Source organism: Sceloporus undulatus, chromosome 2 (genome assembly GCF_019175285.1).
Source record: "Sceloporus undulatus isolate JIND9_A2432 ecotype Alabama chromosome 2, SceUnd_v1.1, whole genome shotgun sequence".
Taxonomy (NCBI): domain Eukaryota; kingdom Metazoa; phylum Chordata; class Lepidosauria; order Squamata; family Phrynosomatidae; genus Sceloporus; species Sceloporus undulatus.
In genome coordinates, this window is record NC_056523.1 from 170,704,265 (window position 1) to 170,721,022 (window position 16,758).

General features: G+C 41.5%; 1 protein-coding gene across 3 annotated transcripts; it reads right to left on the reverse strand.

Moving 5' to 3' along the window:
* Positions 1-417: 417 nt before the first annotated feature.
* Positions 418-13,630, reverse strand: LOC121922268 (retinol dehydrogenase 7-like). 3 transcript variants are annotated; one of them, XM_042451479.1, is made up of 5 exons: positions 13,477-13,630; positions 8,056-8,382; positions 5,230-5,488; positions 1,767-1,924; positions 418-1,040 (listed from the first exon to the last, which is right to left on the reverse strand). In XM_042451479.1, the coding sequence occupies exons 2-5, from the start codon at positions 8,366-8,368 to the stop codon at positions 823-825; spliced, it is 948 nt and encodes a 315-aa protein (XP_042307413.1). In that variant the 5' UTR covers positions 8,369-8,382; positions 13,477-13,630; the 3' UTR covers positions 418-822. The 3 variants fall into 3 exon arrangements, with proteins under 3 accessions (XP_042307413.1, XP_042307411.1, XP_042307412.1); XM_042451477.1 differs by lacking the exon at positions 13,477-13,630 and adding an exon at positions 13,366-13,382; XM_042451478.1 differs by lacking the exon at positions 13,477-13,630 and adding an exon at positions 13,269-13,311.
* Positions 13,631-16,758: the final 3,128 nt, after the last annotated feature.

The following is a 16,758-nucleotide window of genomic DNA, read 5'->3' on the forward strand; positions in this document are numbered from 1 at the left end:
TATATAGTGCTGTACATTAATTCAACCTAGACAATGAGGAAATTGAAATAATTAAAGATTTTCCTTACTTTGGATCAAACATTGGTCAGAACAGAGAATGCAGTCAAAAAAATAAATAAGAAGATGATTAGGAATGGGAACAATAGCTATAAAAGAACTAGGCAAGATCTTCAGCCATACATTTATTCAGTTGAGCACTAAAGTTAGAATCATCCAGGTCATGGTATTCCCCATCGCTATGTATGGTAGTGTGAGATGGATAGTGAAGAAAGCAGACAGAAAGAAAACAAACTCATTGGAGATGTGATGCTGGAGAAGAATGCTGAGAGTACCACGGACAGCCAAAAACACAAAAAGATGGGCCCGTGAACCGATCAAGCCTGAACTCTTCCTGGAAGACAAGATGACAAAACTGAGACGTTTCATACTTTGGCCACATCATGAGAAAGCACGACCCATTAAAAATCACAATAATTCTAGGAAAAGTTGAGGGTAGTATAAAGAAAGGAAAACCTACACCAAATGCCTAGACTCAATTAGGAAGGTCAAGGTCATGGGTCTGCAAGGCTTAAGCAGAGCAGGGGAAGGCAGGGGGCCTTGGAGAGGTCTCATCCAGAGGGTCACCATCAGCTGAGATCAACTCAAGGGCAGTTAACAACAATAGTACTGAATCAATGAAAAAACCCTTAGTTTTCCTAATAGATATTCAGTAACCGAGGCTTCATCTTATAAGGTCATGGAATGATGCAGTTGGAGTTGGGCCCCATTCTCATATCTTGTTGGTTGGTTTGGATGTTTATGATGTCCTTTTTGGCACAGGCTCTACACTGCCTGGGCTGGCCTTGGGGCAAGGCCGGCCAGGACATAGTCAGCTACTAAGGTTGGCATGTAAGACAGAGGAATGTAGTAGAGCTTTGCATCCCAGCCTGCAGCGTAGCGAGTGCGAGGGTAGCGGGATGTCAGGGCATGCTCCATGCAGTCAGTGACCAGGTAGAGGTCCTTGCTGGCTCCTTTAGTGAGATCTTCAAAATATTTACAGTCTGCATGTTAGGGGGGGAAAAGACAAGGAAAAGTTAGTCCTACTAAACTTCCTTTGAGCTACAGGCAGGCAAGCTTTGGTCCCTTGGACTGCCAGCTCCCCTGATCACTGGCCATGCAAAATAGGGTTCATGGAAAGTTTAGGCCCTAGCATCTGAACAGCAATGGATTGAGGATCACCGTGTGGGACCTGGAATGCATCTGCCCAACCCCCAGCCTTCTGAGTCCCACATGGCCATGGCCAGATGGGACTTGTAGCTTGGGGGGGCTGCTGCGAGGGCTGAGTGCACCCCTCACCTCATGCCACAGCACAATTCTATTTACTGTGGCAGTGAAGTGGGGGAGTGCTGTTTTGGCCATGCTCTCCAGAAGCCCCACCCCTGGAAGCCCCATCTCTTTACACTGGGTGACACCTGGGGTGGGGCTGCAATGGAGGTGCAATGAAGGCATCGTGGGAGGGTTACATCCCACAATGTCAGAACTACTGCATTCAGTAACTTTACATCAGAATGGGACTAGAATTAATGTCTTTCCTAGCCCTAACAAAGAATGTTCTGTTCTTTTTAAATCCAATAAACCTCTTTTTTTTTTTTGCTTACCAGATGCAGCCTTCTCCAAGTCTTTCATGACAGCACACCTCATTTTAAGTAATTTTACAGTTCCTTCCCATTCAGTTTCCCAAAAACATAGCTACAGTTTGCACGAAACTTTCCAGAACGTTGACTTACAGTTGTCAAAGTACTTTTGCCCATAGATCTCTTTGATATCAGAAGGTATCCGATTCCATGTAGCCCTTAAATTTTCTTCTACTAATTTGACAATGGGATTAGCAAAAGCTCCAGGTTCAATAATGCTAACTTGTACTCCAAAAGGAAGAAGCTCTCGTCTGCATTGGAAAAAAGGGGGAAAGAAACATACTTTCCTTTAGAACCAACGTAAATACTTTAGATGGATTGATGTGCCCTTAGGTGCTCCAGTTCAAGAATAGTCTGTCATGAAATATGTATCGGCCCTTACAATTTCTAGTGTAAGAACACGGCTTCTCAATTGAGAACACTTGAAAACAAAAGAGGACCGAATTATTCACATAACCCAGCCACTGAAGTACTTCAGGGTGCAGTAAGACCCTGCTGGAACAACTGGAATTTTGTGTAGGGGAATACTTTGTAGTCTCTAACATTTTGATTAACTCCAACTTGAGTCAAAGGGTGAGTCAACATGTAGTTAAAACCCATGGGTTCCAGAGGATTATTCTACCTGGAATGGACAAAAGGATTGGGGCCCTCATTGTTATCACTCCCCAATATTTCCCTTTCCCACTGCATAGAAAATCTATCTGCAAAGAAAGATGAGGGAGCCATCTTTGAATCAACTAATCTGACAAGAAGACCACACTCTGCTTTATGAGAATAAGTGGCCTTATATTTTTTGAATAAAATATTTTTTTTAAATAAAATATAAAGGATGCAAATTTTTTTCCCTCTTATAATTAAACTGCAAAATAGAGAAAGATTTTTCCTTTTAAGTTCTTCATGGTATAAATTCAAAAACAAAACTTGCTTATTTAATGAATAAGCATAAACGCCTAGAATGAAGCTGAAAAATGCTACCTATGACTTTACTTTTGCCCTTCCCTGCTTTCATCACATTTTTTAAATTAACCTGTTAAATATTCCTCTTTTGTTTTCTCTTTATCTCTACTCTATAATTTGATCTCCTTTTGGCTCACTAGCTTTTTAGCACTGCAGCTCATGTTATTAATTAATAGCTTAATAATTTAATTATTTTGTTGCTAATTTTTAGTCTCCCCCTTTTTCAGGGCGTTAGATTGTAATCTTTTATTGTAATTCCTTGACGGTGTTGTAACTTGTGCTGTATTTCCTTTATTATTTCATTGTTTATTGGCATCTGCTTGTTATTTTTTTCCAATGAGGGGTTGGAAATGGGGAATTCTTTTTGATAATTATTGATTTGAATGTAATAATCAGTGTTAGGCTTTTGTCATTATTGAATTGCTACAATATTACTGTTATTGTTGGTGTTATTATGTTTTTTGCTATGTATTGCTATGTTATATTTCTTTATTATCTTATGTGTATTGTTATTGTTTATTGCTATTGCTTTGTATTTCCCTTCTGTTGTAAGCCTAGTGATTGGGCAGGATATAAATAAATTCTATTATTAATTCTAGGATTAAGTTAATGCAGGAATTCCTTTTATATGAATCTATTAACATACAGTGGTACCCCGGGATACGAAATCACCGCCTTACGAAATTTCCGGGTTACGAAAAAAATCCATTAGAAAAAACTGTTTCGGGTTACGTTTTTTTTTTTTCGGGTTACGAAAAAATTTTTTTGGTGCTTTTCGGCGCTTTTTCACACGGAATCGCGGCTTCCAGCGCTAGCGCCTATGGCAATTTCGGCTTGCGAAAGATTTCGGGTTACGAAGGGCTCCGCGGAACGGATTACTTTCGTAACCCGGGGTACCACTGTACAAAGATTTAATTGAGGGGCTGTGCACACCAGCATCTTTGGCTGGGTTGGGGGCAGAGTCGGGACATAGAGTCTACATGATCCATGTCCCAGATCTGCCCCCAGACTGGTGTGACACTGTGCACTGCACCACATGGCGTGTGGCATCACCGCTCTCCTCTGGCACTGTGTCCGCATGACACAGAGTCGAGGGAGTGCAGTAAAGCTGCAGTGCAGTGGCTATTGCACTCTTTGCAGAGCACAAAAAGGACACAACCTGTGTGCGGTTGCCACAGCCCTGATCTGGCTGTAAAAGGGGCGGCTGCAGGCTACCCTTTAGTGGCTTTCTGCACAGCCCCTAAGTTCCTCTTTTTTGTTAGAAAATGTCCAAATTATTTGACAATTAGTAATTTAATATTGGAATTAAGTTAATGATGAAATTTCAGCTGAACTAAGCCATTAAGTTTTTTAAAAAACTAATTAAGTTATCACTTTTCTTTAGAAAATTTCTATTTTAATTGATATCTTAATCTGTTTCAATTAGCCTGGACTCAAAATTTTACAACCATGTATTTTTGAGGTTCCATGATTCAACCTGCAAGAAAAAGCAAGTGTTCTTATTATTAATTTTATTTATTTCCCCCTCCCCCAAAAAACCCCAGGACTCAAAATACCACAAAAGCCAAATTAAAATGGGATTAAATTATTAGGAATACTAAAAACAATGTCAAACACACAATTCACTTCCAGAGCCTGGGGCAGCTACAGAGAAGGCCCTGTCCAGCATCCCCACTAACCAAGTTTGTGAAGGCAAAAGAGTTGAAAGAGGGCCCCTTCCTATGAATCACAGAGGCCAGGAGGCTCATATGGGGGCTATATGTTATGTCAGATAACCTGGACCTAAGGTATATAAAACACATAAAGAAAACAAAAAACAATTACCATGGAGAATCTTGACAAACTCACCTGAGACAATGAAGAAATAGAAATGGTAAAAGAGTTCTCATACCTGGGATCAGACATTGACAGAAATGGGGACTGCAGTCAGGAAATCAGAAGAAGATTAAGAATGGGGAGGATGGCCATGAAAGAGCTAGAAAAGATTCTAAAATGCAAACACAAAAGTTAGAATTGTACAAGCCGTAGTTTTCCCTATTACCATGTATGGATGTGAGAGCTGGACAGTTAAGAAAGAGGATAGGAAGAAAATCAATTCATTCAAAATGTGGTGCTGGAAAAGAGCGCTGAGTATACCATGGATAGTCAAAAAGACAAACAAATGGGTCCTAGAACAAATCAAGCCAGAAATCTCCCTGGAAGTCAAAATGGCAAAACTGAGGCTGTCATACTTTGAACATATCATGAGAAGGCACGACTCATTAGAAAACACAATAATACTAGGAAAGGTGGAGGGAAGCAGAAAGAGAGGAAGGCTGCATGCTAGACAGATGGACTCTATTAGGAAGGTATGAGTTTCCAGCAAGGCAGTGGAGGACAAGGAGTCTTGGAGATTATCTTATCCACAGGATCACCATGGGTTAAAAATAACTTGAGGGCAGTTAACAACAACGACAAGGCATATAAATCTCTGCAATGAATTACTGCAGCTCAAGGTATCTGTATTTGTGCATCTCTTTCCTTCAGTACAGGTTGGATGTAGGAAAACACCACATCACTCAGCTTAGCAAAAAAGAACCCTTCAGAATTGGTATTGTACCTCAGGCTGTCTGAGAAAGCTTCCACACCATACTTGGAGGGACAGTAACCTCCTCCAAAGCATGCCACTCTTCCCATGACACTGGCCACATTGACGACCCTTCCTCTGGCAGCTCTCACCAGGGGCAGCATGTGCAACGTCACGTCAATTAGTCCAAGCAGGTTGACATTTATCACCTCTGCAAAGTCATCCTTGGTCAACCACTCAGTGGGAGCTGCATGAGAAGCTATACCTGCATTGTTGACCAAGCCCCAGAGCCCTGTGGGAAGAGAGAATGTACACATTCTTTGCCATCTCTTCTCTGCCTCATTTTGACATACAGTATTTTAATAACTTGATGCTCACTTTAAAAAAAAATCTCTGTCATCACAAATGTCCTTCTGATCTCTTTGTAAACAGAGCTATATATTGTAGGATTATATGGATAACAACTAAACTTTGAGAGAAATGTTAAGGGCATTACAAATTCATCCTGCCATCACTTTTAAGATAATGTTTTAGTGTTTCTGAATGACTAATGATCAGTAATAAAAACTGATCTAGGGACAGAAAATGTTTCTTTAAATTTGGGGGCATATTATATTATGTTTTGCTGTTGATATTTTCTGGGAAAATATATTTTAAAAATATTTTTGCTTATTATGTCTTATACCTAGTCATCAACCCACAATACACTGTTTATAATATATGCATGGCAAAATGAATTGCAATATCCCCCCCTCTTTTTTTTATTTAAATGAATGTTATTTTATTGAAATGAAACAGAGAAGATCCAAAACTTTCTGGTGAGGTGTTTCCATAAATTCAATACTTTCAAGAATAAAGTAATCATATTATAGTCTCATATTTATCCACTAAGAGGAACAAAACATTTGAAAAGCCAAAATTAAAAAAAAAGCCCAGCAAACACATTTGGAATAACAAAAACAAATAACTGTTTAGCTGACTTTTATCATTTAAATCAGTGGTAACCTCTTAGGAGAATATCACATGGCAGGCTTACTATGAGTAAATCACCATGAAATTGTGAAAAAAACACGACTGGGGTTCACACCCCCATGTGTTTCTCCCATCAATAAGTCATCATGGAGGCATTGGCACTTCTTGTCCCGTGAGTTATGAATCCTTGGAACTGCCAGTTGGCAATAACAGATCCTGTTATTGCCAAATGGTGGCTCCAAGGACACTTTACTCACAGGACAAATGAGTGCCAGTGCCTCCATGACAATTTATTGATGGGAGAAGCGCATGGGGTTGTGAACCCCGATCACACTTTTTCACGATTTTGGATGATTTCATGGCAATTTACTCATGGTTAACCTCCCATGTGAAATTCTCCTAAGGGGTTACCACTGATTCCAATGATTTATTCTGCATTACGACTTGATGTTGGCCTAAAATAGATTATGTTTCATTTTAGGAGTTAGAAGCCAACAGTTTCATCTTGTCCTTCAATATTTTTCCTTTTCTAATTGTTGTCTGTACAAATCCAGAACGACAGAAGTCAGCTAAACAGTTCTCATATTATTAATTGAAATATATTTAGTTATGGGTGGATGATGGAGTGATAAAACTACTCTTTTTAGGCCTCTTAAATACTGGGAATATAACAACTGATAACACTGGATGAACCCAGATGGGTCATTTTAAAATATCTTACTGCATTGTTGCAGAACAATCCCATTGCAGGAGAAAGGCGGAATATAAATCCTTTAAATAAATAAATAAATAAATAGTTTCAATGTTTATTTTATATTTTTCCTACCTTGTTGTGTATCATAATGTTTCAGCCCACCTTTCCAATCAGATGACTTTTTGTATAAGTCCCATTTCCTTTTTCTATGTCCCTCTGCCACCAAGTCTGTCATTTGCTTTAATAGTGTTTGTGCATGCTAACTCTGACAGACTTCTCCCTTTCCCAATTCCCCTTCCATCCCTTTGATGACAATCCCATTGCCGCCTGATCACTCCTGAGGATCAACAATTGTTTTGTATTCACTATTATGAGCAAAAGAGGAACCTCTCACCTTGGATGTATCAGCACAACAGAAATAATACAGTTTGATACCACTTTAAATGCCATGGCTCCACCCCATGGAATCCTTTGTGCCACCAGAGCTCTGACAGAAAAAGCTAAAAGTCTCACAAAACAATAATTTCCATAATTCCATAATACTGAACTACAACAGTTTAAAGTGGTGCAAACTGGATTATTTCTGCAGAAATTGTGTGTTATCCTTCTAAGCTGGTTTCCACCGGATATGCACACCAAACAACAGATACATTCTCTCCTTAATAGCTTCTGTGACATGGCTGTATGTAAGCACTATACTGTGCAGTAGTGGGCAGTGACATTCTATCAAAAGGCTGGCTCTCTCTCTCTCTCGGTGTGTGTGGTGTGTCTATGTGTGTGAGAGAGAGACTGATGAATAGACTGTGCATCTTTTGAACTGAGAAAGTTTCTTAGGGCCTGAACAGATAGGCCAAAATAAAACTGCTTTGGGTCACTTTGGAGGTATGCTGTTTAAATGATGCACGCATCCTAAGAGACCAGAAGCCGCGCCAAAGCCACGCTCCAGTCCTAAAGACTAGAGCGCAGCTTTGGCACAGGTTCTGGCCTCTTAAGATGCACAAGAGCAGGTCAGGGTCTTTTCCTCTGGCCGGCTGGTGACCCTACCTGCTCTTGGGAACGTTTGAAGTCAACCAGTTATGTCACTCACGCTACTGGCACACAACAGAGAGAGAGAGAGAGAGAGAGAGGGAGGGAGGGAGGGAGGGAGGGAGGGAGGGAGAGAGAGCACAAGAGAAGTAGAGGGAATCTGTCACCTTTGCTCCTCACAATTCCTTTCACCCACTCAGTTGCTGCCACAACACTCTCTTTGCTGCTGACATCTAAGATGGTGGTTTTCAGTCGATCAGATGACAGCCTCTCCAACTCTTCTGCCCCTTCTTGGGTGAAACAGGCTGCCAACACCCGCAGGCCCAGGGCATCCAGCTGCCTGGCAAGCTTGTTCCCAAAGCCAGAGTCACAACCAGTGATAAAGACGTATTTCTCCCTGAGGTTCTCCACAGTCTGTCTCTCCCGGTACCATCGGCGGAGGAAGTAAAGCCCCAACAGGACAGCCAGGTAGAACCACATGGTTGCAGTCAGGACTTTGAAAAGAAAGAAAGAGAAATTTGAAGGATAATAATAATAATTATAATAAATTTTATTTGTGTTTCCCTGCCTCTCCCATTGGATCGAGGAGGGGTTACAGACTAATTAAAAAAACCATTACACAATCTCATAAAAACAAGATAAATAAACTTCAATATAAAATTCTACCAACTCTATGGACAACATACAGCAGGGTAAGGCAGGGAATCAATCGCATCGAAAATACTATTCATTCTACAGAGGGAAAGGCTTGACAAAAGAGAAAGGTTTTGAGTCTCTTTTTAAATGATTCCAGGGGGGTCATAAGCCGGAGCTCCTGGGGAAGACCACGGGGCTGCTACAGAAAAGGCCATCTGGGATGTGGAGACATATCTGGAAGATGGTATTTCCAACAGGTTCTTCCCGGATGTTCTAAGTGTGCGGGGCGGATTATATGGGGAGATGCAGTCCCTCAAGTAACTCGGGCCCAAGCCATGTAGGGCTTTATAGGTAATAACCAACACCTTATATTGCGCTCGGAAGTGAATGGGCAGCCAGTGGAGATCTTTCAAGGTAGGTGTTATATGGTCAAACATGGATGCACCGGTGACCAATCTGGCTGCCACATTTTGTACTAACTGAAGCTTCCGGGCTTGGTACAAGGGTAGCCCCATGTAGAGCGCATTACAGAAATCTAAGCGAGAGGTTACCAGAGCATGTACCACAGTTTCAAGGTCCCTTTGGCCCAGGTAGGGTCGCAGCTGGCTTATCAACCGAAGCTGATAGCAAGCACTTCTAACCGTCGCATCTACTTGAGATGTCAACTGCAGGGATGAGTCCAGAAGTATTCCTAAGCTGTGAACTTCGTCCTTCAGGGGTAGTGTGACCCCATTCAGGACAGGTGGATAAATTTCCTTCCCCGGGCCTGGGGAACCTATCACCAGTACTTCCGTTTTCTCTGGATTCAGACTGAGTTTGTTTTCCCTCATCCAGCCCATTACTGACTTCAGGCAGGCATTCAGAGGAGAGACGCCATCCTTAGACACTGCAGCAGTCGGAGACACAGAGAAGCATATTTGGGTGTCATCAGCGTACTGATAACACCACGCCCCATGCCTCTGGATGATCTCTCCCAGTGTTAATGTTAAACAAAGTGGGAGACAAAATAGCTCCCTGAGGGACCCCAGATGTTAGTTCCCTCTTAGAGGAGCACGTGTCCCCCAACTGCACTATCTGGAATCTACCCGAGAGGTAGGATCGGAACCACTGAAGCGCAGTGCCCCCGATGCCCAACTCCCTCAGGCGTTCCAGAAGGATACTGTGGTCAATGGTATCGAAAGCTGCTGAGATGTCCAAAAGCACCAACAAGGTCAAACTTCCCCTGTTGATGCCCAGATGGAGATCATCAACTAAGGTGACCATGGCAGTCTCAGCTCCATATCCCTATCTGAAGCCAGTTTGAAATGGGTCCAGATAATCGGTTTCATCCAAGACTGCTTGGAGTTGGAAGGCAACCGCTCTCTTGATCACCTTACCTAAAAATGGCAATAATGAGACCGGTTTATAGTTATTCCTTACCAGGGGGTCCAGGGAGGGTTTCTTGAGCAACAGTTTAACTGTTGCTAGTTTTAAACTAGATGGAAATTTTCCCTCCCTGAATGATGCATTGATTATGCGTTGCAATAATGATGTTACAGCATCACCACCCTGGGCAGTCAGCCAGGAGGGACAGGGATTGAGAGAGCACGTCCTCCTCCTAACACTTCCAAGAAGCTTGTCCACTTCATCGGTATCAACAAACTCAAAGTGATCCAGTTTAATAATGACATAGATATCTCTTGGACCCAGGGAGCTGATTTCCCCTCAGCCACCAAAGCTACTTGGAAACCATTGATTACTCACCACCAATCAAAATAAGAGAGGGCATAGATTCTGGTAAATGATTTTTTTTGTATCCAAAGTTCTAGTTCACACCTACTGTAAACACATCTAAAATGCATTGCCTACGGACCTGAGGGTGGGAGGGAACTATAACAGGCCAAAAAAGAGAGACAGAAAGAAACGTCAATTGATCCCCATTCCTGGCTCTTCATCTGCTTCCCAGCTGTTCTAGTAGTTGGTTCTGCTTGTCAGATGTTGAGAACAATGAACGTATTTTTCATTCTGTTGCTTCAGGACACTTGGAAATTCTCCCTTGCAATAATGGAAAACTGCACAGCTTTTCTACCAAAGCAATGCAGCTTCCCCAGAAACCTGTATAGTTTTCCAGAAGCTATGCAGCTGCTTCTGAGAATTGCACATGTTTCAGCTTTAAAGTTTTGTGATTCTATGATCTCTACATTAGATGTGTTTAAATGTTTTTATATACTTTTAACATTATGTTTTGATCTTATGCATTGGCCAAAGTCTATGTACTGAAAAGAAAATGATATAAAATAAAGAATTTTGTTCCAGCCAGCCAGCGCTAATGTTGACCTATGCATCAGGCAAGATTTCAATATTTAAACACTTAGGAGATTATCGTATTAGCTTCACTGCCAGGATAGACCCAGGTTGTAACTTTCTTAAGACGGATCTTTTCCCATTCACCCATCGCTGGGCAGTATGAAGCCCGTATGCAACCCGGGCTTCACCAGGCTTGTCCCGTATCTTTTCAAGAATGGGAAAATCCTGTTCTTGAAAAGCTGCAAGAGAAGCCCGGGTTGTATATGAGCTGCATATTGCCCAGTGATGCGTAAATGCGATAAGATCCGCCTTAAGGAAGTTACATCCCGAGTCTATCCTGGCAGCGAAGCTAATGCAATAATCTCCTGACTTCTGCACTCTTCAATTTGTCAGTGGGCATGATATTTTTTAAAAACGGTATCACTGAAGCCTGTGCCACAACTGCTGTTTGACAATCTAGTTTGAATTCTGAGATTCTCTTCAGCCCTGGAACAAATTCGTCCAGCTTTTCTGCAGCAACTGCTATGTGTTCTAACATCAGCTTGAAGCTAGTCTTTCATCAGTGGAATGTACCTCTTAGTGTTCAGTACTAAGATACTAGGTAAAACTTTTTTTAGTGAGAATTGAGTCTGGTTATATGCTGAGGAAGTAGGCTCACGTCTATGAAACCTCATGTTACCAATGTCTTTGTGTAAGTTAGGGGCTGTGCAGACAGCCCCCAAGGGGCGGCGAGACACCACCCTTTTTCCCAGTTGCATTGGGGCTGCGGCAGCCTTATACCGTGGTCCTAATCTGGACTGTTGAGAGCGCACAAAGGAGCTGCAAAAAGCCACAGCTATATGGTGCTCCTTCAGCACTGCGTCTTATGGATGTAGTCCCAGAGCGCGTCATGACACCACACACCATGTGGAGTGGCATGCAGCATCAGGGCACCCGGGGGGCGGGGCAGAGTTGAGCATGCATCGTGACGATGCTACACCCTGACTCTACCCCCATGCTGGCCTTAATGGTCGGTGTGTACAGGGCCTTAATCTCAAAGGTGCTGCACAATCCCTTTGCATGCTAATACTAATATTATTAAGCCCTTTTGGGAGGCAGGTGGATGAAATACAGCCTGTGGGCAATCTAGCCTGTGAAGTAATAACAGTTTCAAAGGTGCATGCATACTGATTTTCCAGAAAGACACAGCTATGGACATTTGTAAGAGAATGTTTCCTCCATGCTGAAGGACATTACCTTGCACTCATGCAAACATGCGGGTGCTTGTTTTTCAGATTACACACATGGGAGAATTTCCTACTAGTTAGATATAAACTGCAAAGTTAATCTGACTCTTCCTGTCTGAGGAAGAAAACAAATGAACTGTTACAAGTACACAAATCCAAAGGTTGAGGCACAGATGATTAACCAACCATGCTGCATTTTCCCTACCTGTTTGTTTTCTGCATGTAAAAGAAAGAGACTTGTATGGTTACAATGTCAACTAAATTGTCCAGGGGTCAATTGAATTGTCCATACCAGATGGCTGGCTTTCTTTAATTTCTTTCCAGACATTACTGGCTATGGACATCACTGCACAATACTCTAGAGATGGAAATGAAGTGGAATTACAACATCTGGTCCCACCCCCTTTCACATGACGTTGGCACTTATCTGTTGTTGATCTTGGAAGACTTTTGGAATTTCTTGGAAGAATTGCATTTGGTTTATCTGTTAGGAGATACCAATACATGTGTAACAGAAATGATTGAAACTTTCTTTTTCTCTGCTGATGGGATTTGTAAAATTATGATTCAGACACATATGCAAGAACTGGGGATTGTCTCCCTTTTTAAATAACCCTAGTCTATTATGCCTTTTTAAAATTACTGAACTGCTACTACCCCTTTCTCTTTTATATTGTTGATCTTTTATATTATGTTTTCTATTAGGGATACATTTTGTATTGTGTTTTGTGTTATGGCTGTCTTGTGTTTTAATGATCTGTGATTGCATAATATAGATTGGGATTAGATATTATGTTTTGTTCAGTGTCACTGAAGTGAAAGGAAATTGATATAAAAATAAAGGGTTTTAGTCCATCCGCCCAACCCAAACTGTTATCCTATACATCAGGCAAGATTTCAGCATTTAAATCCATGTCTGGAAAAGTGTCATTTGCTGATTTCGGAAATCAAGCTGTTTGTGGCTCTCCTCTAAGTGAATTTGGCTGGGAACTATTCACTGCTCTCTTTTATGCAACTACTTTTCTAGAGCCAACAGGGGCTCAGCCTTAGCATGCCGAAGGTCTTTTTAACTAATGATCTTTTTTCCTTTCACATCAACAACTTTTTTCTCTCAAATGACATTTCTAAACCACCTCTGAGTATTCCTTACCTAAGAAAACCCTATGAAGTTCATGGGGTCACCATAAGTCGACAGGCAATTTGGAGAGAAGAGCACACTTATACCCACCTACCCACTCTGAAGAACCAGAAATCCAGCATGTAAAACTTTCCCCTGTTAGGAATATGAAAGCATGGAAGAAGTGTTGCTGCAAAATTCTTGGGCCTTACTTGAATTGCTAAAGAACCAAGGCCTCCCCACTCCTGCAAGAGCTCCATTCTTAAAACAAATATATCCATACATAGGCTTGCAAGCATTAAAGCTGGAGGTCAGTGACTAACCTGTGGTTGGTTAAATAAAAGCCCTTTCTGGTGATGGTTGAGAAAGCAGAGTCTCCTCTCTGTGTAGAAGGGCAGCTTCTGAACCTTGTTCACTTGGAGGAGAGCCACAAACACAAATAGAAGTGAGTGGGGGAAAGTGAAGCTGTGGGTGTGGACTGACCAGGAAGGCCAGCCAATCAGCCTGGCTTTTATGCATACAAGTCAACAGTGTGATTGAAGAAATCAGCTGCGTAACTGATTGCTGGTAGCTCCTCTCTCCCAATCGCAGTGGGCTTAATCCAACAGACAAAGCAGGCACTTGCCTGAGAATTCAGTAGGATGGAAGGAGGGCACTTAAGCCTTCTTTCTGCAGAGCTTTGGGTCTTACAATCTGGGTCTCCCCAAGTCCAGTCTTCTTCTCATCCACAAATGCATATAGAGGATCAGCTGTATCTACCTGCTGTTACTGAATAACAAAAACTGGGCTTTTTATGGTTATGAAAATCCTTTGCTACAGAGACGCAAACACATTTTTTTTGTTATTTGCTTTCAACTTACCTTTACTGTATATTGTGTGTGTGTATATATAGATATATATGTGTGTGTGTGTGTGTGTGTATGTATATAGATCTAGAAATTTTAGTCAAAACATTAACCCCCAAAACCTGAGTCGACGAATCCATGGGTCAATGTAAGTACCATACTCTAACTCTTACAAAAAAGAAAAAAGAAAAAAAAGGAACCAGCCTCTGATGGAAGGCAAGGGCTTAATCTGTCTTGGAAGCACTGATTCTCCTCTATTCTCTCATCCATCGAGCCTTTAGTGTAAGCACAAACAGTGATGTCTGCTTGAATTTTGTAGGTTGTTTGGCATCGTTTCCCTTTGCTTTATTCTTTACATCCTTTATTACATGCTCATAAGTTTTACCCTTGACTTATACACGGGTCATATCAAAAGCCATAACTTTGGCCCAAAATCTGTCCCTGACTTATACATGAGGTCAACTTAAAGTCGAGTATATATGGTAATGTAAGGCATTCCTGTGAATGAGAGAACTCTAAGAGCCTCAGGCATCAACAGCCCTACATAGGTATTGTAAACTCACGTCTGTAGCTTCTGAGATTATCACACTAGGGCCAATAGCACAACAATTGCGCTATTTGAAGATAACAGAAGCACAGGACTATAGAGATCTTTATTTTTACACAGTTGAGCAATCACACAACAATGACAAGACAAAAACGATAGGGAAATGCAATTGCATTCCGCATACATCCATTCTTGTATCGTTATTGCAGCGTCATTGAACATTTCACACATGCACCAGTTAGACATGACTAAGCATGTCTGAAAAGCATGGTTATGTCCCAAAGAGCACAGGATAAAATTCATAAAACTGATATATTTCAAAACCTTATTTTTATACAGTTCAAAGAAAATTGTGCCCTACACCTCAAAATAACATAGAAACCCACCCCAAATCCTAGCAACCAAAATGAATTGCGTGTGAACCCTGAGAAAATGTCCTGATTGTTCCATGATAGCGCAAACCAAACATTACTGGCTTCCACAACTTTGTGATAGCGTGAATGAAGTGCTATCAGCAAGCTATGCATGGGGATTCCCTGTGAATAAGAAGTTACAGAAGCATTCCAGATTGTTGATGGGAGAAATACAGATGAATGTGATGTCATGTGAAAATCTTCACACAATTGCACAGTCATGATGTCAGCATTCCATTTTTCTCCCATTTCTTATCCTCATGTGATAATCTACTTCCTTGGTTGAGTCCATCCGTCTGTAATGGGGTCTTCCTCTTTTCCTACTGTCTTCTGCTTCACTGAATATTATTGTCTTTTCCTGTTCATTATGTTGTCTCCAAAGATGTGTCCAGAGTATGAAAGCCTCAGTTTAATCATTTCACCATTTTGGCTTATAGTGTTACCTTTTCAAGGAGATGGGTTGCAGGCTCCCGCAAGGCAAGAGACTATGCCGGTAGTAGCGTTGATACTGGTAACATTCTTCAAGTCAAAGAGGTTATACAAACAAGCATTCATGTCATATTTTCATTCTCTCTCTCTCTCTCTCTCTCTCTCTCACACACACACACACCAATTGTTACACCATGCAACTATTGCTTACCCTTTGGCCTTTCATAGCAGTTCAACACATAGAACATTAAACAAAGCCTCAAAGAGGTGTCACTACAGGTTGCAGGCCTCTCCGGTTGACATCCTAAGAGGGGGTGACACCATTGCTCCCCAAATGTCTGCCTTTTGGGAGTAATAGACTATGGCATTCACCCACATCTCTTTAAAACCCTGGAGCTCAGCGAAAGAGAAGAGTGTGGTGAGGCTCAATGACCAGAGAAAGGAGAGGCTCAGATGTTTTAATTTTATTTTACTCTTTTAGAATTTTCTTTATAAACATCACATCTTTGCAAAATTTCACTTTAGCCACATGAAACTATGTAAATACATTTAGGCTGTGCATATGGTATTGTAATTTAAAGGTAAGATTTTAATTTTGCTAGTTGTTACATTCATTGTCATTACATTAACTGATATACGTGAGTTACAATTTACGAGTAACATTAGTACAAGAAACATTATTAATGATTATGTATAGCAGTGGTTCCCAACCTGTGGGTTGGGACCCCTTTGGAGGTCCAATGACCCTTTCATGGGGGTCGCCTAAGACCATTGGAAAACACCTATTTAATTACAGTTATGAAGTAGCAACAAAAATAATTTCATGGTTTTGGGTCACCACAACATGAGGAACTGTATTAAATGGTCGCGGCATTAGGAAGGTTGGGAACCACTGATGTATAGTGTGGTATGGGAGGAAGTCAATGGGGATGTGTGACACCATGAGTTACTGCACCAGGTGACACCAACCCTAGTGACACCACTGAAGCCCCGCACTGCAGGCTGCCCTAAGATGTTTTGTTGCCTGATGTAAAGGACAAAATACTGCACACATCATCTCATATAAATGGATTTAATTCAAAGCCTGGAACTGTAACACCTTGAATGCAATCAGGCAGTGAGAAAAGGTAGCATCTGGGCCCAGGTTTGCCAAAATTACATCAGTCTGCAGACCACTAATAGGACACATAGTCCCATAAGACTGTCACCTATATTCCTTTAGTTTAGGTTACCAGCGCGTGCACAACCGTCTCGAGATCCCTTACTTCCAGAAAAGGGCGCAGCTGGCGTATCAGCCGAAGCTGATAACAGGCACTCCTGACCGTCGCATTTACCTGATTTGTCATCAGGAGCGACGAGTCAAGGAGCACC